Source organism: Hyperolius riggenbachi, chromosome 6, assembly GCF_040937935.1.
Source record: "Hyperolius riggenbachi isolate aHypRig1 chromosome 6, aHypRig1.pri, whole genome shotgun sequence".
NCBI lineage: Eukaryota > Metazoa > Chordata > Amphibia > Anura > Hyperoliidae > Hyperolius > Hyperolius riggenbachi.
This window is the reverse complement of record NC_090651.1, coordinates 90,575,142-90,602,380: the sequence shown is the minus strand read 5'-3', so window position 1 is coordinate 90,602,380 and position 27,239 is coordinate 90,575,142. Positions and strand designations below refer to the sequence as shown.

The following is a 27,239-nucleotide window of genomic DNA, read 5'->3' as shown; positions in this document are numbered from 1 at the left end:
TTTTCTATGTGTTTGTGTGTTTATTTACTTTTAACTCTTAAAGGAAATGGGTAAGGGGTACTACAAGTACCTCTATACTCATTTCTCCTGGGAGGGGGGTGGGCATCTGGGGGACCCCTTTTTAAAGGGGACTGCCAGATGCCACCATGAACCCCTCCCCAGGAAATCGCGGCCTCCACCTCCACCGCCCATCGGAGGTGGAGAAGAGCCCCTTGTCCTTGGATTGGACAAGGGCTCGGAGGGGGAGGGGAAAGCTTGGCTGCCCCTCCCCTTCCGAGACCCCCCAATCCATGGACCATGCGGGCTGGTATAGTCAGGGTGCGGAGCCCCACGCGGCCGGTGCTCCGCATTCTGGCTATCCCAGTCTGCATGGGGGACAAGGGGTTAAAGAGGTCTGGGAGGGGGGACCCCACGTCGTTTTTTTTTTATATTTCCCACACTCAGAACGAAGTAAGTAAAACTCTTCCCACTTGGGGGAATCTATGAAAATAAAACACTATTGTTACCTGTGCAAAAAAAACTGACATTTTCCGCATTTAAAAGACATTTTCGCCCTTGAAACTTAAAAATCGATTTTCTCAAAAACTATAAGGTCTTTTTGAAAAAAAAATTTCCTCTTATTCCCACTGATCCCCTTAATATACCCTGTGAATTTGGTGTTCCTAAATTTTAAGCAGGCTTTGCTATTAACCGTTAAAGTCGGCGGGTTTTTAAATGTATATATTTTTCCTTTGAAACTTTAACATCGATTTTCTCAAAAAACTATAAGGTCTTTTTGAAAAAAAATTTTTTCCTCTTATTCCTTCTGATCTCCTTAATATATTCTCCAAATTTGAGGCTCTTAGCACTTAAGGGGGCTTTGCTATTAACCCTTAAAGTCGGCGGCTTTTTTATATTATACGGGAGCGTAATATTACGCGATTACGGCAGACTGTGTAATTTCAATGGGAGTTTACTGTCTTACGCGTAATTTGTTACGCGTAAAACGTAACCCTACGGTCTACGCGTAATTAATTACGCGTAATACCGTAACCTTACACGTAACGCTTACTGTGCATTTGTAGTGAATTACGATGCGTAATTACGCTAATGCGTAATTTCGGCCCAGCACTGTCCGGTGTGCACTAGGCCAAACAGCTTATAGGCAGCATTCAATCTTCCTCCGTGATTAGGAGTCTCTAAAACTCAAAGACAGAGATGCAAACAATAGCGTAATCCAGCTACACAACCAGAGCTCAGCACACCCCACGTGTTTCAGTGATCAGTGACAGTGTTCCCCACCACCGAACAAAATACACTATCACTAGTGCACGCTCACCAGATGGTAACGCTGATCCCTCTTATGACCAGCAATGTGCACTTGTTAAAATTTCATCCCGGTATCCAGCTTGTATTGGTTCCTTAAAAGACTAAAACAAGCGCTCCATAGCGTAATACTGCATTTATTAAAAGTTAAAAGCATAAAATTGCACTCACAATTGTAAGATCATATGCGCATATAGTATATATCCTCGGCAGTCTTCCGTGCTGTATCTCGCGTCTCCCAGTGCGACTTGCACCAGAGGCCACGCCTTACTAGTTTTGTCAGTAATGACTCATCAGAGGCTGGCCTCCAGCAAGCCTGGGAGACGCTTTCAATGCTAGAGTATGCAAATATGACCACTGGCGTCATGCGTTCCAGCAGCCATCTTTGGAGGTGTGTCCCACCTCACTATTGGCTGCACTGCCCTCAGACTAAAGCCGCCCTCAGACTAAAATATATCTGCCTTTACAAGGCAGATATATTCATATAGACCAACACTTTAAATACGTGCAATAGGCAATAGTGAATGTTTACTAAACCCCCCTTATTCCCACTAATACATTGAACTTTGTATACGTCTAAAATCCGTGCCCCGAGAAAATTAAATATGAAAACTAAAGGGGTACTCCTTCCCTAAAACAATACTTTCCTCATAGCACAACATAATTATGCAACAAACTACATATTTATAAAAAATGTGCATATTATGTGCTACATACAGTATATGCATTATGCATAACAAATCAATGTGCCTCTGATGTTAGCTCCTATTTTGCCCACTCAGAGAAAATTGATCAAATAAAATGAATGATATCCTGCTTCGCCCACTCAGAAAAAATTGATCAAAAAATTGATTAAATAAAAATTGAATAAAAAATGATTAAATAAAATTAGTACAAATATTTTTGATTCTCCAACCCCAAACTCAATACTAGAGAACTGCATCACAGGGGAACATCAGAGGAATCACATGAACAAACATATTCTGCATTAAAACAGCTCATCAGAAAAGGCTCATAAGTAAAGCAACCCACAACCTTTAACACAATGCTACTATTAGCACCGTGTGCAGTACTGGAGACCCATACATCCTTTCATGTTGCCAAATTGATTATATAAGAACTAATATGAAACCCATAGTGGGATATACAGTATGTAAAAGAGCTAGTGTGAAACCGATTGTAAAATCGATATAAAATGAATGTGCTGGACATATTGTGACAGTAATGTGACCTTACAAGTATTATGTGCCCAAGGTAAACATCGATGATCTGTGTATAAATGTGCTCCAATATGGAGCAAAAAAGAAATGGCCTGTTAACAGGCTGCGTGAAGTATTGATAAAAGTGCAAAAAAAGGGGAACATTTTTTTTTGTTTGTTATCTAATAAAATGCAAATGTATTGCAAAAGGGTCATCTGCTCTAATCATCTGATATGAAACAATTAAGATCTAGATCCACGTTCAAACCCCCCGGCACCATGGTCTTAAAGGTGTATATCCACTTTGTTTCCATACGAGAAATTTCTCTAATCTTGTGGCATCCGCGCCATCTTGTAGTAAGTATTTGCAACGCACAGAAGTGCATAACATTGGGATTTCTGCCATGCTTCTCTGCAAAGTGTCGTGACAGGCTATGATTTTTAAAGCCTTTTTCTATGTTCTTTGATTCTACTCTTCAGTGTCCTCTTAGTCCGACCTATATACTGGAGTCCACATGGACACCAAATAATGTACACGACATGCGTAGTGTTGCAGGTTATGAACTCCTTAATTTTATGTCTTTCTCCCGTCACTGTGGATGCATTATATTGTTGCTTATGAGCCTTTGCCGTAAGACAGGGATTACATTGCCTACATGGAAAGAAACCGATTTCACCCAACATGCTTTTGCCGCCAGGGTCTGGTTTGTCTATGCATGGTCTAACCAGGCTTCTTTCCAAGTTGCTGGCTTTTCTGTAAACAAATTTCGGTGTGGGAGGTAATTTCATTCTCAGGATGGGATCATTTTGAAGTATCCCCCAATATCTTTTAATTCTTCTTCGCTACCTCTTTGTGCTGTATGGTAAAGTCAAAGCAAATAGAATATTCTGCTCCTTCACTTGTATTTCTTTTGGGTTTATTTTCCAGGAGTGTACCCCTTTCAACTTGTTTTATTCTTTCTATTTCATGTCTCAGAGGGGTTTCCTGATACCCCTTTTGGACAAACTTCTTTAATAGTGTTTCTGATTGTATAGTGTAATCTGTATCATCGGTGCAGTTCCTCCTTATCCTTGTAAACTGGCTGCGGGGGATGCCTTTAAGCCAGGTTTTGTGATGACAACTTTTTATTGGAATATAAGAATTCCTGTCAGTGGCCTTAAAAAAGGTCTTAGTTGCCAATTGTGTTTGTCTTTTAAAAATCACCACATCCACAATGAAAACTTATTGCGTTAATGTTAATCCCCACATCATCTTAAAGAGCTGTATCGCCAGTAGCTGCAGTATTTCCTCCCATAATGTTCTCAGAGATCTTATGATCACTTTGGGCTTACGCTTACTTGCTGTTAGAAGTATTTTTTATTTAGCCAAGCAAGTTTTGGGAGATTAATGAATGCGCCCAGGACACACATCATTTGTATGGCGCCGCTTGCCACTATATAAGAGGAAAGCCAGTGGTGATAGATATGACACTGATGGTCTCTGTGTTTAAAGATTAGTTTAGGGTTTATTTTTTGTAGTCGTTTCATTATACCTTACGGTGCTTACTGTTTGATTCATTATGATCTTCATAATGGCGTTTTACCTTCACTACCCTTTTAAGGGCATTATTTATGAAAACAAATCTATTTGCTATTCCTGTCAGCTAATTTAGTCTTGATTTTATATTCAGGCCGAAGCTCTACCAAGATCAAGTGACAAAACTCATCCTCCTCCACTGCCATCTTCCGGTTACTTGACAACCGAGGGCTCAAAGAATTTATCCACCAGAGGTACTGCTTAGCATTACATAGAAAAGAAATGCTACAAGCCTTTAAAGAGAACATAGAGATTAAAAATAAAATATAAATCAACCATGTAGGGGTGTAACTATGAGGATCATCCAGAAATGCCTGTTAGCTTTTATCTTTCACATAAGGTATTCTTTCCATGTACGGTAATTTAACTTGCATCTGTCAGGTAAATCTCTTCTCTCCCTGCACCATTTGTAACATGACTGCAGAACACCAGTAACAGTTTATTAAGCAGTATTAACATGACACCCTCACCCATGAAAGGTGAGGTGTGTGATGCTAATACAACAAAGGGACTAAAAAAATGAATAAATGCTTAAATAAAGTAGGTGATTATGTAAAGAAATCAGAAATAAAATGGATAAAATGATTCCTTAATTGAGTAAATATGAATGGTGTTACTTTCAGGATGACACTCACGCAAATCATGGGGCCCCACAGCAAAACTATGTTACTCCCCCTTTCCCTAGTCTTTTATCATTACCTGTCCAGCTTCCTGGCCCCCCATTGTGTGTTCCTTGACACTCCTCTTTCCACTTCTCCAATATCCTCCTGGGCCTTCCTAACAATGTTGTCTCCACTGCTATTGTTTTTCTCCCTATTCCAACAGAGACAGCTAAGAGGGGCAACCCACATTTAGGGGACTCATTTTGGTTGAAGGGAAAGGTGACTGGATGAGGGCTCTCAAAATGACTGTAGTGCCACCCTCTCCCTGCGGTTACAAACACAATACAGTCACTATGGCAGCTGCTGTGGTTCATCTGCCATTACAACCCCACAGTAGTAACATATTATAAAAAAAGCTTCAAAAGTGGGCATGTGTTAGAAAGTGGGCTTGCCTCTTTTGTCAACATGGAGGGGAATTTTTACATACTCCTGTCTTGTGTGGGCATCAGAATGGACAGATAGTGAGGAGAATTTTTAAGATTATGGTAATCGTCAGGTCAGACATCGGTCAGGTTTATATTATTCAAAACACATAGTAGGTGATTGTACTTCCAAGCAGCACCTGCCTTATAAATGGTCGGCAGAAGCCTGTCAGCAAAAACAGCAAAAGGCACATTGCATGCATTCAAACTGCAGTACCAAATGATGCAAGGGCTGAACTGACCGCAACAACAAAATGAAGAGAGACCAGCAATTGCATAAAATAGGTGGAATGGAAGCAAGTTAAAAGGTTGCTGGCGGCTAGTAGACGAAAAGGGCGCCGCCATAGACTCTAATCCAATGCATTTATCAACTAAAGCAGAAAAAAGGGGCGCCCAATAAATATAGTTAACAACATTAGAACATTACAGTTTTTGAAATATGTTATTGTTTTAGAAGCTTGCAAGGTTATAGTTTTTGTCATATTATTTTGTTTGTATGTACAGATTTTACGTCATCAAACATGTTATCACTTTTATGTGTGTAAGGGTGTTTCTGCAGGGGGAGTGGTTAGGGTTAGGTACCACCAGGAAGGGTGGTTAGGGTTAGGCACCACTGGGTGGGTGGTTAGGGTCAGGCACCACTGGGGGGGGTTAGGGTTAGGCACTACCAGGTGAGTGGTTAGGTTTAGGCACCAACAGGGGAGGGTTCTGTGTGAGAGTAGCGTTGGGTTAAGCTGCATTGTTGAATTATGTAATGATTGATAATGTTAATATCTTTTCGTTAATATCTCCGTTCTTTTTAAAAATGTATTTATCATTTTTATTATTATTAATTGTATTTATAAAGCGCCAACATATTATGCAGTGCTGGACAATACATATATGCAATGATACAAGGATGACAGACGTAATAAGATTGAACCACATAGAACTAGTTATACAAGGCAAACAGAGTACAAGATACTTGATCATACGATTCTGGGCTGGTTAGGTAGGCCCAGTAATACAAGTACAAAGAAAAGGAGCATTTGATCATGTAGACTACACTAGGGAAGGGAGGACCCTGCCAAAGGCTTACAATCTAAGTGGGGAGGAGGGTGGAAACACTAGGTAGGGCTGTGGAATAAATATTCAGTAAAGAGTTACTGTGTAGTAGAGGGTGGGTAGGCCATCTTAAAGAGGTGGGTGTTGGGGGCCTGCTTGAATGTGTTGAAGGAGGGAGCAAGCATGATGGGCGGTGGGAGGGAGTTCCAGAGAGTGGGGGCGGCTCTTGAGAAATCCTGCAGGCGCTCATAGGAGTGGGAAATGTGTGGGGCAGTGAGGCGAGAGGACCGGAGGGGACGACTTGGTGTATACCAATCGTTAACCAATTTCGTTAACAAGGTTTATCGTTATTGAGATTATGTTATCCACCGGCAACATTTCGTTATCCAGCCGGGCCCTTTTTTCATGCACGCTGTTGAACTCTAGTATTGATATTATTGTCACTGTTATTCGAGGCAGTTTTTTTCTCCTTTCTGTCCCACATTTATTTTAAAAAAGAAAAACAAAATACAGTATATAAACTGCTTGCTGCTTTATAAGAGGCTCAGACTACAGACTATACCTAGGTATAGAGGGCAAAAGCCAGGGGAATATATATATATATATATATATATATATATATATATATATATATATATATACTAAACCTAGTGCGTCCATGTTTCAGGAGCATCTTGTACATGTTCTCCCCAAATGGTGTCCTCCTGTTTCCCCATGTGTCCACCTGTTTCCCCATGTGTCCTCCTGTGTCCCCAAATAGTCCTCCTGTGTCTTACTGTACCCCCCATATGTCCCACATGTGTCCTCCTGTGTCTTCCATGTGCCCCCCATGTGTCCTCCTGCGTCCCCTTCTATCCCAGCTTGTGTCCCCTTCAGTCCCAGCTTCTGTCCCCCGTGTGCCCGCTCCCCCGTGCCTCCGCTCCCTCCTCTGTGTCAACTGCTCCCCCATGTAAGTGCAGCGGCAGCTGGCTCACCTAATCCAAGGTGCCAGGAAAGTCCATTTATTTAACAATTTATTGTTGGTATTATGGGTTATTGTTATTATAATTTATGTGGCAGCAGGGACGATTGAGGTTAGGTGTCAGGAACGGGGTTTGCGCTGGGGCGGGCGGTTAAGGTTAGGAGTCGGGAAGGAGATTTGCAAGGGGAGATGGTTAAGGTTAGGCGTCAGGTAAAGGGGTTTCAAGGTTGGTCATCAGGAGGTGTGGTTAGGGTTAGGCATTTAAGGGGGAGGGTTCTATGTGAGAGTAGGACTAGGTTAAGCTGTAGTAAAATATTAGCAATATCTACAGATATTTTATTAAATGAAAATTAACACTCAAAAATAGTTGAATATCTGTAAATGTTACCAATATATTACTATCGGCTATATCCCCGTTCCCAAATGTCCTGGCGTCATTATTTCATGTACACCACCTGAATACCTCTGTGTCCTGCAACCGCTTCTAGAAAAAAAAATGTCGGTAAGCTGAAATAGTGTATGACTATGTATGAATAATCCTAAAGCGGCAGTAAACTCACTTGAGTTTACTGCTGCTTTAAGGGCCAGCTCCTGTCAAAATGTGTATTTCTGTTCTGGACGGGCACCAGTGAGTTGGAACATATTTTGGCTTTTTTTTTTATCTCTCAGGGACTCCAATAGCGAAATTTTATTGTACTTGTTATATTACAGTTGTTTCTGTCATCACCTTGGCTCCCAGGGCTATAATGAAGGTGTCATTCTCACAGCTGGATTCCCCAGTTATTCATTTATTCAGCCTTACAGAGAATCCATTAGGGGAGCATGACACTGTCACTTGGCTTTGTAATGGTCACATCAGTAGGAAAGAACTAAGAACTGGAGATGTAATACAGCTGGAGTCCCCAAGAGACACAAGAATCAAGTCATTCAACTTGCAGTAATTACATCAGGCTAAAACATCATTTCTGGCTCATGTGGGCCTTAGATCAAAGCTCTGAGTTCAGCAAACATGACAACATTGTTTTTCCAGTAGAATACCATTGTAAATACAGTCCATATATGGTAAAGTGAAGCTCTGCTTGTGTTGATGATAAGGGACCCTTTTTAGTTCAGTATTAATGGTAAATGGTTTTAAAGTGGACTCTTGCAAAGAACAGAAGGAAAACAGAGAAATGCACCCTGGATGCATTTAGAGAGTTTAGCCTATCTAATTCCCCAGCATCTGTGACTAATCACCAGTGTAATTTGATCTCACAGCTGTGTCAGCTGGCTGTCTCAGCAGAGCAGCTAATTTGTAAAAACAGGATGTTAACCCTGTGTCTGCTTCCAAGCAAGCAGGAAGTAGATACACTGCAGATTTATTGCAGGATTTGTATCAGCTGTAACAAAGAAATGTTTGTATTTAAGGTTTATTATGCTGTTGCATATCTTCTAGAGCAGAGAGGAAGTTCTTAGTGCAGGTCTACAGTTTGCATTCAGTGTATTTTTGTGTGCATAACATAGTAACATAGTTACCATAGTTTGGTTGGAAAAAGGCATCCGTCCATCAAGTTGAAACAGAAAGGCGAGGGGGGTGGGGGGGGGGGGACAGGAATTCCATAGCAGAAAATCTTGAATGGGAATATCAAAACCAGTTGTCTTCTGTGGACAGGTTAATTCAGGGCAAATGTGCACATGCGACTCTAGAACAAGGCCGATGATTTGGGTGTCATGCAACACCTGGTAATTTGGGCACCGCCATAGATTGCAATGTTAATTGTGGCTATAACAGTGCTCAGTGTATAATTTGGGCTCCTGACATAGCTGATAGAGGCAATGCTGCAGGAGGGGACAGGTATTGTTAGACCTAGGATAGGGGGAGGGGTAATGTTAGGAGTAGGTGGGAGGAGGGTTAGCATAAGAGGTAGGTTAGATTATCGGTAGTATTGCACCAGCATCCTTTTTACATGTATGCCTCTGGAAGGCTGGCGTATCTGCAGCTTCCATGGTATAATATCAGAGCAGTGGGATGCTGTGGACCATTGTTTTATGATAATCTGGAGAAGAAGAATTACCAGCTAATTAGGGGAGGAGGTATGAGAGAGACCCATTATGGGGTATGTGTAGTTATATGATAGTAGGAATTAGGTACCTAATCATCGAGGTTATAGTGAACAATATAGGCCCCAGGTCTTTATCGTCTTGAGGAGTGCAGTATTAAACCCACGGAGTGACCAGGCCATTTATGTAAAATGGGCCACTGCAGCTTTAAGGCCAAGCTGCAGGGCCGCACAACTCAGCACACAAGTGTCCCCCCCCCCTTTTCTCCCCACCCACAGAGCTCTCTGTTGGTGGGGTCTGATCGCTCCCCATGTTTATTTTATTTTTTGAACAAATATTGTTATTATTATTTTTTCAATAAAAAAACCCTATTTCTTTAATATTTTTCCCTCCCTCTCCCCGCCAGCCTATCACAGCGATCGGCTGTGATAGGCTTCAGCCTATCACCACCGATCGCTTCTGTGTCCCCCAGGGGGACAGCCGTGTCACACGGCTGTCCCCAATAAAGCGCTGCTGCAGATGGCAGCGCTGTACTATGTAATTAGACGGTGGTTTTGCTGTCTAACAGTCTTCCGAGCGGCAATCGCCGCACGGAGACTGAAGGAGGGGTGGAGCTTCGCCCCCAAACAGGAGATGTGCACGCACCCTGCGCGCGATCTCCTGCAAACTGCTGCCCCAGGACTTTACGCCAATCGGCGTTAGGCAGTCCTGGGGTTGCTGCCGTGGCCACGCCCATCGGTGTTACGAGGTCGGCAAGCAGTTAAAGGACGTGAATTGTCCCCTATTGTATAAACTCAGTCATGGGTTATTTGTGGGTGTATTATCTTAGTGTAAAAGACGCTACACTATTTGCAACATAATAACCATTTGCCCACTACAGGGGATGTTCCCCTTATGGACCAGAGCAGTTTCACGTTTCAGTGCTCCTCCCATTCATTCGCTAATAACTTTATCACTTCTTATCACACCAAAATGATCTATCTTGTTTTTTTTGCCACCAATTAGGCTTTCTTTGGGTGGTACTTTTGTCTAAGAATTATTTTATTCTATATGCATTTAATGGGAATAATAAGAACAAGTAGAAAAAAAATTATTATTTCTCAGTTTACAGCCATTATATTTTTAAGATGTGCCACTGTGGAAAATACCCACATCTTTTTTGTCTATTTGTCCTGGCTATTACAACATCTAAATTATGTCCCTAGTACAATGTATGGCAACATATTTTTTTTTAGATGAAGCGCCAGCTTTTTGTGATCGCACCCGCTGTCTGAGACAGGCCTGGCTTCCTGGTTTGTTTTATAACATGTTTACAGTTCATATTACTCTGCTTGTAACATCTCAGCACAGACTTACTAAACACTTATTACAGTAGCGCCAAATGTACTTCTTTCTTTTCAGCAATGACTATATTTGAAAATAAAGGTGTATTTGTTTGTTGCTTACATTATATCACTCATTACAAGCCCTTATTTGCAAAAATAAAAGTTATATACCCTCATGACATACATATTAAAGAAGTTGAGTTCCTTAGGTAACTTTTTCTTTTTAAAGTCACTTTTTGTGTGCTTTATTTTGCTAACTATAGTAGAGGGGGGATGTAAGGGGTTCATTAATGGGGGATTTATTTATTTTTATTTAATTTAATGTATGTAGGTGTCTTTTTGGCCACTAGATGTCCTCTCACTTTATGCCTGTGTCCTGTGACCAGTACACAGGATGCGTACGTGTGCATGATTTTACTTTCACTTTGTCAATGACCTCTGGCATCTCACTGATGCTGGTGATCATTGATCACAGGCACTTTGATCAGTGAATGGGAACATGTGTTCCCAGTCACTGATCAGTGTACTAATGGGTGGCGACGGGAGAGAGACAATTGGCTGCTCGTGCAGCTCCAAGGATGGGGAATGATGCCCGCCGCTGCTGCCGCTTAATTACATTTTGTCGGAGAAGCAGAAGAGAATGCAGGACACCAGAGGGGGATGACACGGAGGGGAACAGCAGCCACCACGTGCACCATCGGGTCATGTGAGTATTACCTGTGGCTACCGCTGTTCATTCCTACATACAGGGACACCAAGGACATGAGGGGGGCAGGAGAAGGCCACATAGGGGGACATAAGGAAGCCACAAGGGGGGCATAAGGAGGCCACAGTAGGGGACAGAAGAAGGTCACAAAGGGGGATATAAGAAGGCAATGAGGGAGATATAAGGAGGCCACAAGGGGGGACATAAGGAGGCCACAAGGGGGGACATAAGGAGGCCACAAGGGGGGACATAAGGAGGCCACAAGGGGGACATGAGGAGGCCACAAAGGGGGATATAAGGAGGCCACAAGGGGGACAGAAGGATGACACAAGGAGGATATAAGGAGGACACAAGGGGGACAGAAGGAGACCACAAGAGGGGACATAAGGAGGCCACAAGGGGGTATATAAGGAGGCCACAAAAGCATGACACAAGGGGGGGTATAAGGAGGCCACAAGGAGGAACAGAAGGATGACACAAGAGAGGAAATAAGGAGGACACAAGGGGGACAGGAGGAGGCCACAAAGGGAAACAGGAGGACGACACAATAATTGGAGAGAGAACATCTAGAAGATGCCCCTGGACCATAGACGCACCAGGTTTAGTATTTTTTTCCCTATTTTTTTCCCTCTAAACCTAGGTGTGTCTTATAATGAGTCCTGTGGGGAAAAAGCGCTATAGAAATGTTATTGTATTATTGTATTGTATTATAGTCCTGTCCATACAGTGGCCTCCTTATTTCTTGCACTAACTTTTAAATGGACATGAGTTCAATCTCATGCAAAAAAAAAAAAAAAAGAATATACTGAAATATTTGAACAAGGAGAAAAGTTTTATCCCAGATATGAGGATTACAAATATCACAATGACCCAGCTAGATCTACATTGCAGAAAACCGACATCAAAGAACACTTTGCATCTCAAAAGATTCTGGCTGGAGACATTGTCAGGTCTATAGAAAGGCTGTATCTCTCTCAGCATCCTTAGCAGATTAAACCAGGATTTGAGAGGCTGATTCATATCTCTGCAATTTTAGTTTTACATATGGATGCCAAAACGGTACTTTTATTATCCTGTAGTGTGTATGTCAGACTTTCCATTTCTGCATTAGAGTTGGGCCGAACCTCCGATTTTCGGTTCGCGAACTTTCGCGAAAGGTTCGGTTCGCGTTAAAGTTCGCGAACCGCAATAGACTTCAATGGGGATGCGAACTTTGAAAAAAAAAAATAATTATGCTGGCCACAAAAGTGATGGAAAAGATGTTTCAAGGGGTCTAACACCTGGAGGGGGGGATGGCGGAGTGGGATACATGCCAAAAGTTCCCGGGAAAAATCTGGATTTGACGCAAAGCAGCGTTTTAAGGGCAGAAATCACATTGAATGCTAAATGACAGGCCTAAAGTGCTTTCAAACATCTTGCATGTGTATACATCAATCAGGTAGTGTAATTAAGGTACTGCTTCACACTGACACACCAAACTCATCGTGTAACGCACCGCAAACAGCTGTTTGTGTTGTGACGGCCGTGCTTTACTGGTGCGCACCATGGCGAGAGTGCAGGTTTTGGTGGCTTTACAGCCCATATGGTCACCTGGCTGATGTAGCTGAATGACAGAACAGTGACTGTCCAGCTGATCAAATTTGGTCTGACCACAATGAGGCAACGACCTTATTATCGTGGGTGTGCCCCCCGAGACACTCATCTAGGCGCCGGTCATTGCTCCATTGTGATACGCAAGCCCCTTCACCACGGCAAGGTAATGATCCCGAAGGGGAATGGGCGCATGTACATGCCTTTTCTTTTGTTGTTGCAGCTGCCCGCAGTGCAGCCAGAAAAATTAGGCAGTCATGTACACGCACCCGAAAAATTATTACAGCGGCCGCTGCTAGCAGCAGCCTAAAAAATTCAGCAATCCGCCTGGAGTCCCGGACCCTGTTGGTGGTGGCGGAGAAGGTAGTAAAGCGGCCTGCAGGCAGACATGCTGTGTGGAGGGACTGGGAGCGACTTAGTCTTCTTGGGGCAGGCCAGGCAGCCAGTCACACGGCGTGCAGGCAGAGATGCTGTATGTGCGGGGACTGACTTAGTCTTGGGGCGGGCAGCAGCCCTCCGGGATCCATGCCTCATTCATTTTGATAAAGGTGAGGTACTTAACACTTTTGTGACTTAGGCGACTTCTCTTCTCTGTGACAATGCCTCCAGCTGCGCTGAAGGTCCTTTCTGAGAGGACGCTTGCGGCAGGGCAGGAGAGAAGTTGGATGGCAAATTGGGACAGCTCTGGCCACAGGTCAAGCCTGCGCACCCAGTAGTTCAAGGGTTCCTCATCGCTGTTCACAGCAGTGTCTACATCCACACTTAAGGCCAGGTAGTCGGCTACCTGCCGTTCCAGGCGTTGGTGGAGGGTGGATCCGGAAGGGCTACGGCGAGGCGTTGGACTAAAGAACGTCCGCATGTCCGACATCACCATGAGATCGCTGGAGCGTCCTGTCTTTGACTGCGTGGACACGGGAGGAGGATTAGTGGCAGTGGTACCTTGCTGGCGTTGTGCCGTCACATCACCCTTAAAGGCATTGTAAAGCATAGTTGACAGCTGGTTCTGCATGTGCTGCATCCTTTCCACCTTCCGGTGAGTTGGTAACAGGTCCGCCACTTTGTGCCTGTACCGAGGGTCTAGTAGTGTGGCCACCCAGTACAGCTCATTCCCCTTGAGGTTTTTTATACGGGGGTCCCTCAACAGGCAGGACAGCATAAAAGACGACATCTGCACAAAGTCGGATCCAGTACCCTCCATCTCCTCTTGCTCTTCCTCAGTGACGTCAGGTAAGTCAACCTCCTCCCCCCAGCCGCGAACAATACCACGGGAAGGTTGAGCAGCACAAGCCCCTTGCGATGCCTGCTGAGGTTGTTCTCCTGCCGCTGTCCCCTCCTCCTCCTCCTCCTCCTCCCCCAAAGAAACACCTTGCTCATCATCCTCTGAGTCTGATTCGTCTTCTGCACACGACTTCTCTTCTTCCTCCTCCTCCCCCCTCTGTGCTTCCGCAGGTGTTGAGGAAACAGCTGGGTCTGATGAAAATTGGTCCCATGCCTGTTCCTGCCGTAACGGTTCCTGGTCACGCTCATTCACAGCTTCATCCGCCACTCTACGCACAGCACGCTCCAAGAAGTAAGCGTAGGGAATTAAGTCGCTGATGGTGCCCTCACTGCGGCTCACCAGGTTGGTCATCTCCTCAAACGGCCGCATGAGCCTGCATGCATTCTCCATCAGTGTCCAGTTGTCGGGCCAGAACATCCCCATCTTCCCAGACTGTTTCATTCTACTGTAGTTGTAGAGGTAGTCGGTCACGGCTTTCTTCTGTTCTAGCAGGCGGGAGAACATGAGCAGGGTCGAGTTCCAGCGAGTCGGGCTATCGCAAATGAGGCGTCTCACCGGCATGTTGTTTTTGCGCTGAATTTCCGCAAAGCGTGCCATGGCTGTGTAAGACCGCCTCAAATGCCCACAGAACTTCCTGGCCTGCTTCAGGACATTCGCTAAGCCAGGGTACTTTGCCACAAATCTTTGAACCACTAGATTCATGACATGTGCCATGCAGGGTATGTGTGTCAGCTTCCCCATATGCAAAGCGGCAAGCAGATTGCTGCCGTTGTCGCACACCACGTTGCCTATCTCCAGGTGGTGCGGGGTCAGCCACTCATCCACCTGTTTCTTAAGAGCAGCCAGGAGAGCTGCTCCAGTGTGACTCTCCGCTTTGAGACAAGCCATGTCTAAGATGGCGTGACACCGTCGTACCTGGCATGCAGCATAGGCCCTGCGGAGCTGGGGCTGTGTAGCTGGAGAGGAGAACTGCCACTCAGCCAAGGAGGAGGAGGACAGCGAAGAGCATGTAGCAGGAGGAGAGGAGGTGGCAGGAGGCCTGCCTGCAAGCCGTGGAGGTGTCACAATTTGGTCCGCTGCGCCCTGCTTGCCATCGTTCACCACCAGGTTCACCCAATGGGCTGTGTAGGTAATGTAGCGGCCCTGCCCGTGCTTGGCAGACCAGGCATCCGTGGTCAGGTGTACCCTTGACCCAACGCTCTTCGCAAGAGATGACACCACTTGCCTCTCAACTTCACGGTGCAGTTGGGGTATGGCCTTTCTCGAAAAATAAGTGCGGCCTGGCATCTTCCACTGCGGTGTTCCGATGGCCACAAATTTACGGAAGGCCTCAGAGTCCACCAGCCGGTATGGTAACAGCTGCCGAGCTAACAGTTCCGCCACGCCAGCTGTCAGACGCCGGGCAAGGGGGTGACTGGCCGAAATTGGCTTCTTCCGCTCAAACATTTCCTTCACGGACACCTGACTGCTGCTGTGGGCAGAGGAGCAGGAACCGCTCAAGGGCAGAGGCGGAGTGGAGGAGGGTGCCTGTGAAGGTGGAAGGGAGAAAGCGGCAGAAGCAGATAATGCACCTGATGGAGGAGGAAGAGGAGAAGGAGGGTGGCTTTGCTTTTGTGTGCTGCTGCTGCTTTTGCTCAGGTGGCCATCCCATTGCTGTTTGTGCCTTTTCTCCAGGTGCCTTCGTAAGGCACTTGTCCCTACGTGAGTGTTGGCCTTTCCACGGCTCAATTTTTGTTGGCAGAGCGAACAGATGGCTTTGGTCCGATCTGAGGCACACACATTAAAAAATTTCCACACCGCTGAGCCACCCTGGGATGTGGGCACTATGGGGACCTCAGCAGCTGATGCTGAAGGGCAAGTTGGCTGGCTGTACATAGGTGGCAATACATGGTGCCGGACACTGCCACCAGCTGTTTCTGACGAAGAGCTGCCCAAGCTTCTTTCAGCAACTTCTCTCCTCCTCCTACTCTCTGACTCCCCCTCTGAACTGTCCCCCTCTTCATCTCCTCTATTGGGTACATACAGAGGATCCCTATCATCGTCATCATCGTAATCATCCTGCCCAGCTTCGCTTGCCTCAGACAAATCCAAACATGCACCAACATCAGTAGGTCCTTCATCCTCCTTACACGTTACATCCATAATGTTGCCGCGTAACTCAGACATATGAGCTGGTGAAAATTCATCTGGCTGTAACAACAATGGCTGTGCATCAGTGATTTCACCACTAAATAATTCTTGCGAAGTGTCAAATGCAGCGGAAGTGGTGCTAGTAGTAGCACTGGTGGCTGAGCAAGATGAGGTGTTCTGTGTCGCTAAATACTCAACCACGTCCTGACAATCTTGGGAGGTGATGGGACGTGCCTTCTTCCGAGCACTGTACTGTGGGCCAGGTCCACACGAAATTACATTTACACGACCACGCGCAGACCTGCCGGGTGGCCTTCCTCTGGCTCTGCCACTACCTCTTCCTCTACCTGTTTTGTCCATATCGGGTATGCACGGAGTGGTATATCACACTGCGTGCACTCACGTAGGTAGGTGGGTTCACTTAACTGCACAGGTATGCGCACTGATGCGGTGGGTTCACTGAACAGAACAGGTATACAGTGGCGGGTTCACAGAACAGGTATGCAGTGGCGGGTCCACTGAACAGAACAGGTATGCAGTGGTGGGTTCACTAAACAGAACAGGTATACAGTGGCGGTTCACTAAACAGAACAGGTATGCAGTGGCGGGTCCACTGAACAGAACAGGTATGCAGTGGCGGGTTCACTTAACTGCACAGGTATGCGCACTGATGCGGTGGGTTCACTGAACAGAACAGGTATGCAGTGGCGGGTTCACTAAACAGAACAGGTATACAGTGGCGGTTCACTAAACAGAACAGGTATGCAGTGGCGGGTCCACTGAACAGAACAGGTATGCAGTGGCGGGTTCACTTAACTGCACAGGTATGCGCACTGATGCGGTGGGTTCACTGAACAGAACAGGTATGCAGTGGCGGGTTCACTAAACAGAACAGGTATACAGTGGCGGTTCACTGAACAGAACAGGTATGCAGTGGCGGGTTCACTTAACTGCACAGGTATGCGCACTGATGCGGTGGGTCCACTGAACAGAACAGGTATGCAGTGGCGGGTTCACTAAACAGAACAGGTATACAGTGGCGGTTCACTAAACAGAACAGGTATGCAGTGGCGGGTCCACTGAACAGAACAGGTATGCAGTGGTGGGTTCACAGCACAGGTATGCAGTGGTGGGTTCACAGCACAGGTATGCAGTGGTGGGTTCACAGCACAGGTATGCAGTGGTGGGTTCAATGAACAGGTATACAGTGGCGGGTCCACTGAACAGAACAGGTATGCAGTGGTGGGTTCACTAAACAGAACAGGTATGCAGTGGCGGGTCCACTGAACAGAACAGGTATGCAGTGGCGGGTTCACTAAACAGAACAGGTATACAGTGGCGGTTCACTAAACAGAACAGGTATGCAGTGGCGGGTCCACTGAACAGAACAGGTATGCAGTGGCGGGTTCACTTAACTGCACAGGTATGCGCACTGATGCGGTGGGTTCACTGAACAGGACAGGTATGCAGTGGCGGGTTCACTAAACAGAACAGGTATACAGTGGCGGTTCACTAAACAGAACAGGTATGCAGTGGCGGGTCCACTGAACAGAACAGGTATGCAGTGGCGGGTTCACTTAACTGCACAGGTATGCGCACTGATGCGGTGGGTTCACTGAACAGAACAGGTATGCAGTGGCGGGTCCACTGAACAGAACAGGTATGCAGTGGCGGGTTCACTAAACAGAACAGGTATACAGTGGCGGTTCACTGAACAGAACAGGTATGCAGTGGCGGGTTCACTTAACTGCACAGGTATGCGCACTGATGCGGTGGGTTCACTGAACAGAACAGGTATGCAGTGGCGGGTTCACTAAACAGAACAGGTATGCAGTGGCGGGTCCACTGAACAGAACAGGTATGCAGTGGTGGGTTCACTTAACTGCACAGGTATGCGCACTGATGCGGTGGGTCCACTGAACAGAACAGGTATGCAGTGGCGGGTTCACTAAACAGAACAGGTATACAGTGGCGGTTCACTAAACAGAACAGGTATGCAGTGGCGGGTCCACTGAACAGAACAGGTATGCAGTGGTGGGTTCACAGCACAGGTATGCAGTGGTGGGTTCACAGCACAGGTATGCAGTGGTGGGTTCACAGCACAGGTATGCAGTGGTGGGTTCAATGAACAGGTATACAGTGGCGGGTCCACTGAACAGAACAGGTATGCAGTGGTGGGTTCACAGCACAGGTATGCAGTGGTGGGTTCACAGCACAGTTATGCAGTGGTGGGTTCACAGAACAGGTATGCAGCCAGACAGGAACAAGCTAAGCCTAACTAATCTTTCCCTGAGAGACAGTCTGCAGCAGCTCGCCCTACTCTGACTAATGCAGGCACACGAGTGGCCGTAATGGCCGCCGCTGCCTGCCTTATATAAGGGGGGGTGGGGCTCCAGGGGCTAGTGTAGCCTAATTGGCTACACTGGGCCTGCTGACTGTGATGTAGAGGGTCAAAGTTGACCCTCCATGTGCATTATGGGGCGAACCGAACTTCCGCAAAGGTTCGCCTGCGGGACGCGAACGCGAACCACTGAAGTTCGCATGGAACCGTTCACAGGCGAACCGTTCAGCCCAACTCTATTCTGCATTATAACATATCTGATGAGACCTGGGCTGTCCCTAAATCTTTCAATCGTAAATATATTGTTAGCCAATAAAAGGCACAATTTACAGCAAACCACAAATACTTTTATTTTCTGAGCGTGCTTATTAGCAGTGCTGAGGGCGACGCCCAGAGAAGGCATCTGAGATATGCTAATACCTAGGTTCTCAACATGCGGTACGCGTACCCCAGGGGGTACTTCTGATGGTTCCAGGGGGTACTTCGGCTTGATATAATTAACCAAGTATAACAAATTTAGAGTTTTAGAAAATGATAAATCCTATATAAACAACACCAACTTAGTATTTTAGCTAATTAAAAGCAATAGTAAATGCTTGGAAATTGTTTAGAACCAATTATTATGTACTATGATTAAAAATATATTTGTCAAGGTGTACTTGAGATAATGTTTACTATGGCAGGGGGTACTTGGTGAGTACAGGGTTTTAAAAGGGGTACATACCAATAAAATGTTGAGAAACACTGTGCTAATACACAAAAACTCTGTGTCGCCCCCAGCAGTTCCACAAATAATCCCTGTCTCTAATTGCCATTAATACACAGGCATTAGTAGTCACACGTATTTGTAAATACATGTTGAGCAACGGAGCACTGCGAGCTTTCTGTGCAGCCTGTGGGAACTACTTAAATATAATATCCTGCAACAGGATGTGCATTTCAATAGATCTGAAATGCCAGAGACTCACCATGGAGGTTGCCTTTGCTGCATTTGTGTATATCAGATGCTTTCTTTGGGTTTCACTCTGATCACAACCTGGTCATAAGCATGCTCGGAGAATGTGTGGTTTTTGGATCCTGGCTTCTGCTAAAGGCAGGGCAGTACAGTATAACAAAAAAGTGAGTACACCTCTCACATCAGAACAGAGACACAGCAGAGTCCCCAGTATACTGCACCGGCAGGGATTGCTTGATGCTGGATACATTTGCTTGTGTAACCGAAAACCTCCATCCATAAATACTCGCCGAGCCTCCAGCGAAGTCTTGTATTCTTCCTGCATCTCCTAGCGGCTTTCCAGCTTCCCACCTGACCCACATTGGGAAAGCCTTCTAGGAGCTGCAGGTAGACTACAACGCATTGCTGGAAGTTCGGTAAGTATTTTAGTGTCTTCAAACCACCCCGCCCCCCCCCCCCCCAAAAAAAAAAAAACACCTGATCTGAAGGTTGGCCCCCCATGCAGTCACAAGGACTGCTCCCCCTAGTTAAGCCCCTGCACACAAAGTTTGTGAACTAAAATGTGCACTGCAAATGTGCTTGTTCACACAGGGGTGGAACATCTTGATACAGGGAACAGGAGGGACCCCCCCCAGGCAAGGCTGGATGAATACTTTTTCAACCCATGGGCCAACTTTCTTGTGGCCTCCCTTCCATGTGCAGCATCCACCTCTTATTCCGTGTGCAGCCCTCTCTTCCATGTTCATGTACAGCAGCCTCCTTCAGTTATATACAGGTCCCTTGGGCAACAGCTCCCAATTTCCATGTGTTGCTCCTTATTTGCAACCTCTGTATTCAATTTGCAGACTCTTCTTCCATTTGCAGCAATCCCTCTTACATGTCCTGCCGCCCCAAGCTCAGGCCTTGGTGGCCCTGCCTCCAGGCCACAGACTGGGAGAGCTTAATAAAACCTATAGAAGCATCCACCATTACTGTATTTTACTTTACAAGTTATTTTCCATTTCCAGTTCAGGATTGTTTAAATGGAGGGTAATACTTCCACAAGCAGTCTCAAATCTCTTCATTGCAGATGGATTCCTAAAACATTTATGGATATCACTATAAGTATTCTTTATAAGACAACTTGCTTAGCAGTCCTTAAAATAGTCTGAGTGAAATGTAAACTATCATCTTTATTTCTGAAGCTTTCAAATGTCAGTGAAGCATTTTCTTCATTTTCATTCCGCCTATAGAGATATTTTGGAGAGAGAATTGATATGCAGCGTAGAATACAATAATATTCTTCTCCTTGGCAAAAAACCACCTCTCTCCTGCGTCACCTGGTCTAAACTTTGCCTAACAATGTATGTATATCACGCGGATGTGGACAGAAAATGGATCAACACAATAAAATAACCGCCCACTTGCCCTTTTCTGAACATTGATCCTTCTGCCCTAGTGTATTGCTGGAGCAATCTGTCAATGGATATACACATAAAACAGGCTACAGGCTTTTTAATTATTGATTGACTTCAAACTAAAGTCTACACTTAGCAGAAAGTGGGAAATTCAGCTAGAAATGTTGTTTGTCATTCTGGAAGTGGAAACATTAGTAGGCAGACAAGAGGGGTGGATGAATTTCTCATGCAAGATGAACAATTATGTTATTTTATGTGTAATTCCAGCCAAAGGAATGGGAGAAGTGGGACAGCGCTGCTTAAAGAGGGTTGAGCTTGAGGTAACGCTACCAGGTATGTAAGTATTAGTCACCAACTTCCCAGAGGCAGAATATAGGCACATTTTGTTATTTTGTAACACTATTTTCATTGGTTTTGTAGTGTATCCCCTTCTCCTTTGGTCATCAAACCCTACACAATTCCCTAAATGCTAAATCCCCTTCCTGACGCCTAAACCTAACTCCTCCCCAACATTAACCCTACCTTATGCAGAACCCCCCACAATGCTACCCCCTTCCTGAAACCTTAACCTACTCTCACGTTACACCTTCCTCATGCCCATCTCTTACCTCTCCCACCTAACATTGACACCTTCCTAACACTAAACCCCAACCTCCACTCCCAAAGTTAGCTTTTGCCTGACACCTAACCTTACCCCCCCCCCCCCCACCTCCTCTCCAGTTACCCCTACTGATGCCTAATCTTAACCGTCCTACTCTAAAAAAAGTAAAACTTCTTTCCTTATACTTTTTGTGAGAAAGGCCCAGCAAATCCACATGCGATTGCTTTTTCATTGAACAAGCACGAGCAAAATTTGGGATGGTATAACGCCAACATTTCATCAGGAAGTGTGGAATGGGCATTCTCGCTAGTGAAGTATTGTGGTAGCGATACTTCACAGGACCACCCGCATTTAAAGTTACACACGTTGCTACGGAAGCAGCTTGCGTAACTAAGGGAAGGCATGCTCCTTACATGGCAGCGAGCGCTGCTTAGTATGGTGTGCATAGCACATGCTAATGACCACGTCATGCTGAAGGGCGTGAACGCGGCGGCACCCCCAGGACCGTGTAATGCCAATTGGCGTTAAGTCCTGGGGGTGTGGTTTGCAGATTGCTGCTAGGAGACTGTTAGAGAGCGGAACCGCCATCTATTTACACTGTACAGTGATTTGATCTACGGCAGCGCTTTACTGGGGACAGCCGTGTCACTCAGCTCTCCCCTGGGGAAGCACAAGAGCGATTGGCTCTCATAGGCTGATGCCTATGACAGCCAATAGCTGTCATTGGCTGGCAGGGGGAGGAAGGGAAGGTGGGGGGAAAAATACATACATTTATAAAAAAAAAACCTACAAATAACTAAATAAAAAAATAAATAAACACGGCAGCAGTGATTAGAGCCCACCAACAGAAAACTCTGTTGGTGGGCAAAAAAGGGAGGGGGGGGATCACTTGTGTGCTGAGTTGTACGGCCCTGCAGCGAGCCCTGAAAGCTGCAGTGGCCTTAATTGTAAAGAATAGCCTGGTCACTGGGGGGTCTAAACCTACAGTCATCAAGTGGTTAATAAACCAAGCCATTGATGAGATAAACATAGGCACATATAATATTAGTCCTACCAAGGTATTGTTTAAAGTTCCTTTCTGATTTCGGGTACACCAAGTGTTAAAAAAGTAGAAATGTAATCTAGGCAAATGAGCTTGTCTAACAGCTTGTGAAATTCAGCCCACTGTCTTGAAAAGTTGGTAAGGTAAACTAGCTACAGTGCGTGCGGTTCCCTGCTATTTTTAATGGGTTTTTTTGTTTTTTTTAACCAGTTCGGCCTATCTGGACGAGCTTCCTCGTCCAGATAGGCACTGCTGCTGCCGTCGGCTGGTGCGCGCGATCGCCGCTAGCCCCCTGATCAGTGAATGGGAATATAATTCCCATTCACCGATCTATCTTCCCCGCAGAAATACCGATGCTTTCTCTCCAGAGAGCGCAGTATTTCTGCCCCCAGGAAACATCTCCCCTGCTTTTAAGTTCCTGGATGCGAGATCGTTCACATCCAGGACTTTTTTCACTGTGGCCATCTTGTGGCCAAATAGTAAACTGCACCAACATACATTTTTAATAAAAAAAAAATATTATTTTACATTTAAAATTAACAGTTTCCCTCCCACACCAAAAATTACCCACATACACTTTTTTTTATTAAAAATAAAAATAAAAAATACAATTTAAAAAAAAAAAAAAAACAACATAAATAGTTACCCACGGGTCTGAACTTTTTAAATATGCATATCAAGAGAATATGTTATTATATTATTTAAAATTATAAGCTTATAAATAGTGATGGACGCAAATTGAAAAAATGCACCTTTATTTCTAAATGAAATATCGGCACCATAAATTGTGATAGGGACATCGTTTAAACAGTGTAATAACCGGGACAGATGGGCAAATAAAATACATGAGTTTTAATTACGGTAGCGTATATTAATTTCAAACTATAATGGCCAAAAACTGAGAAATAATTAATTTTTTTCATTTCTTTCTTAATCTTCCTGTTAAAATAGATTTAGAAAAAAATAATTCTTAGCATAATGTAGCACCCAAAGAAAGCCTAATTAGTGGCGGAAAAAACAAGATATAGATCAATTCATTGTGATAAGTAGCAATAAAGTTATAGGCGAATGAATGGGAGGTGAACGTTGCTCGGATGCATGAGATTTTTGGACTGCGGTGCTGAACCGGATAAGTAACATGCCCCTTCCTCAGTTGTAGATCATCCCTCTTCACTCCATATGATCCCTGTGCAGTTGTTATCAGCACTTTAGCAAAGAATGAGTACAGGCGTAGTACAGGCTAGTGAGGAGCCATTTTTACAATGTAGGCAATAAGAGTGACATGCTTGTACCTTAAAGCCTCATACACACAGTACAATTTTCCATCAGATCGACCTGTGATCTGATAAGAAGTGGCATCGTGTGTAGGCATCCAAATTGTTCCTGATCGATAATGCGATTGGTTTTGCGTGGATAACTACCCAAAATTGATTGGAATCCAATCAGATCGGTTGGAAATTATCCCGTCAATCTGACGGAAAATTGTACCGTGGGTACACAGCTTAAAACAGATCCAGAATTTGCATTATTGATCAGAAAGCTATTTTTAGCACATTGAATATAAGTACACTGATCCTTTGGCTAGTTTCACAGTGGGACGTTAAAGTCCCATGTTACAGCAGCCAGTAACACAGCCTAACTCACAGCACTGTAAAATCAATGTGCTTGTTCACAGTACACACGTTGCGTTACATTGTAACGCAGCACGTTTAAACAAAGTGCTGCATGCTGTACGTTATACTGGGCTAAGCCACGTTAGACTGTTTGCACATGCTCAGTAATGTTGGAGGAGGAGGTCTCCCCTCCTCCACCGCGGCCAGCCACATGGCTAATTCATATTCACTGCACTGTGGAGACTTGTGGTGGGACTGTAGTGTTGTCCGGATCATGAACGAATCGTTCATTTGATCCGGATCTTTTTTGTGAGTCGAATCATCCGGATCATCGCAATGAAAGATTCGGTTCACAGTGGATGTCTGTCTGGAAGAAACAGGAACATACAGAATGTACAGTGCAGGGAAGTCCTGTTCTGCTAATCATTTCACCCAGTCTGCTTCCCTAGTAAAATGATTCAAATGATTCGGTTCAAATATCCAGATCTTTTCAATGATCCGATTCAAATGATCCGAATCCTTAAAAAGATCGGACTTCCTATCACTAACCTGGAGCGGCTGCTTTGAGAGCTGCATAACGCAGCTCAATCTGACGTCCAACTTTAACACCACCATGCGTTGTGTTAGGGGCACGTTATGCGACCATAACGTCCCCTAAAACGCAACGTTTTGGTGGGAAAGTAGAAAGTACAGTATGTTTTAGAGCAGTGGCAGATTTCTAGCTGTGCTGTGTGCAGCTTGGGGATGAGTATAAACCACAGCTCTGTCAGAGCATCACTGATGTAATCTTGGAATTCTGACTGTGTCGTTCAGAATCCCCGGTGATCTTTCTCCTGAAGGCAATCACAAAGTGTGTAGTATTTTCATGAAAAGCGGATTTCAGGTACATTCAATCAAAATTATCAAATATACCTGTTATCTATCTGGATTGTTGTCTCACTTCTGTTTGCCCTCAGGCTTGGGCCACACAAGTGAAATGACTCCTGTGAGGTCAACAGAATTTCCTTGTTCTGAATGTTGCCATTCATTCCCTTTAAATAAGGCAGTTATCACCAAAAAGTGAAAACAGCATTACTGACACATCAATACAGTTATCTGTTTGTCCCTAAAGCCCCATACACACGCTCGACTGTTGTCGCTCAAAATGAACGATCTGTTTGGACAATAATCGCTATTAGTCATTCGTATTGAACAATAACAATGATTGCTCCATTGAAACTACTTACGTGTGGACAGTTATGCACTTCTGGGTCCTTATTTACATGCTTCCACTAGCAATTGGATTTGTAGACTATTTTTGTGCCATCGCTGAATTCAAATGTGCTCTGATGTCACTCAGTCATTGCTTACCATCGGGGATCGCTGGTTTTTTACTATGCCGGCCAAGCGTGTGTACAGAGCTTAAAGTGGCCCAGATCTCTTGCACAGGATACAAGGTAAACAGAGAGAAATGAAACCTGTATGTTTTTAGTGAGAAAAGCGCAATTTGAGCTCTCAGCTGTGTCAGCATGGGCGTAGCAATCACCCCTGTGACCGCTGCAGTCGCAGGGGGGCCCAGAGGCTTTGTGGGCCCTTCTCTTCCCTCTCCCCAACCACAAGTGCAGCCAATTAGCAAATAAACCTCCCCATTCACTCACAAAAACCATGTGCAGGAGCATGTGTAATTTTTTCCTGCTTCCAGAGGATGCTTCTCAGCAGAACACTCTGCTGTCATTCGCCAGCTCCCGATCACGTGACCCGCATGGGGTTCGGGGAACAAGGGGGGCCCATGCTATTACTTTTGCAGGGGGGCCCTATTAAGTATAGTTACGCCCCTGTGTGTCAGCACAGAAATTTGTCAGTCTCTGCTGACACAGCTAACATGTATACATGGGATGTTAACCCCTTGTCTGCTTCCAAGAAAGCAAGAAATAAACACACTGCAGATTTATTGCAGGAGTTCTGTAAGCTGTAACTAAGAAATATTTTCCTTTAAAGGTTATTATGATGTTACTTATCCTTTGAAGCAGAGAGGAAGATCTGAGTTCAGGTCCGCTCTAAGGGCCTGTTTCCACTAGGTGCGAATGTGTGCTTTTTTTTCTTATAAATGCCTATGTACCTGTTCCTATTAGATGCAAAATTTGCATTAAGAAAAAAAAAACGGACAGCAGGATTACTTTTTCAGATGCCGCATGCTGTTTTTGTGTGTGTTTCCACATTCCCATTTTTTGTGCGTTTTTGTGTTTGCAATCAGTAATGTCAGTAAGACTTCCTTCCTGAATCTCCTTGAAGCAAAATGAAAATGTAAAAAAAAAATGGGAATTCACATTAAAACACATAAAACACACATTTGCATCTGAAAAATTACATTATTTTAGTGGAAACATACCCTGCAGGGAGGGGTGGGAGCGGTGTTAGGATCAGATTTCCCCTCCCCCTCCCCCAGTTGGAATTATTTGCATCTCATTGACCATCTCTTTAAATCACCGTAAACCTTTCTTTCAAGAGAACCCGAGGGGATCTTAGAGTTAAATCTATACACAGAGGCTGGGTCTAGCTATAGTGCACAGCCTCTGTTGCTAGTTGAATCTTCCCCAAATCCCCCCTGCACTCTGCACTAGCCCATAAATTACAGCCGCGCTGGCGACACTAAGCGTGTCGCAGCGGGCTCTGTTTACCACTCTAGTGCCACTCATGCTGCTCCCCCGCCTCCTGCAGAGCGCCGATCCCTTCCCTCGCCGCTGATTAGAGGGAAGGGACGCGGGCGGGGACCGGCGCTCTGCAGGAGGCGGGGGGAGCGGCGTGAGTGGCACTAGAAAGGTAAACAGAGCCCGACAGCGCGGCTGTAATTTATGGGCTAGTGCAGAGTGCAGGGGCAATTTAGGGTAGATTCAACTAGCAACAGAGGCTGGGCACTATAGCCAGACCCAGTCTCTGTATATAGATCTAACTCTAAGATCCCCACCTCGGATTCTCTTTAAGGTGGCCACTAACGATCCAATTTTTGGCGAAAAATCGTTTGAGCTATCAGAAAATTCTGATTGGGAGAAAAATCGTTCACTACACCATCAA

General features: G+C 45.1%; 1 protein-coding gene across 5 annotated transcripts in view; it reads left to right on the top strand.

The window, feature by feature from the left end:
• SEC16B (SEC16 homolog B, endoplasmic reticulum export factor) overlaps positions 1 to 27,239 on the top strand; it is a 391,505-nt gene that overhangs the window by 322,801 nt on the left and 41,465 nt on the right. For 4 of the 5 annotated variants that reach the window (XM_068239647.1, XM_068239646.1, XM_068239648.1 and 1 more), the window contains exons 24-25: positions 4,175 to 4,274; positions 21,200 to 21,265. In XM_068239647.1, the coding sequence (XP_068095748.1) occupies positions 4,175 to 4,274; positions 21,200 to 21,265 (166 nt within the window). The remainder of the gene's footprint in view (positions 1 to 4,174; positions 4,275 to 21,199; positions 21,266 to 27,239) is intronic. The other variant, XM_068239649.1, reaches the window with a different exon arrangement.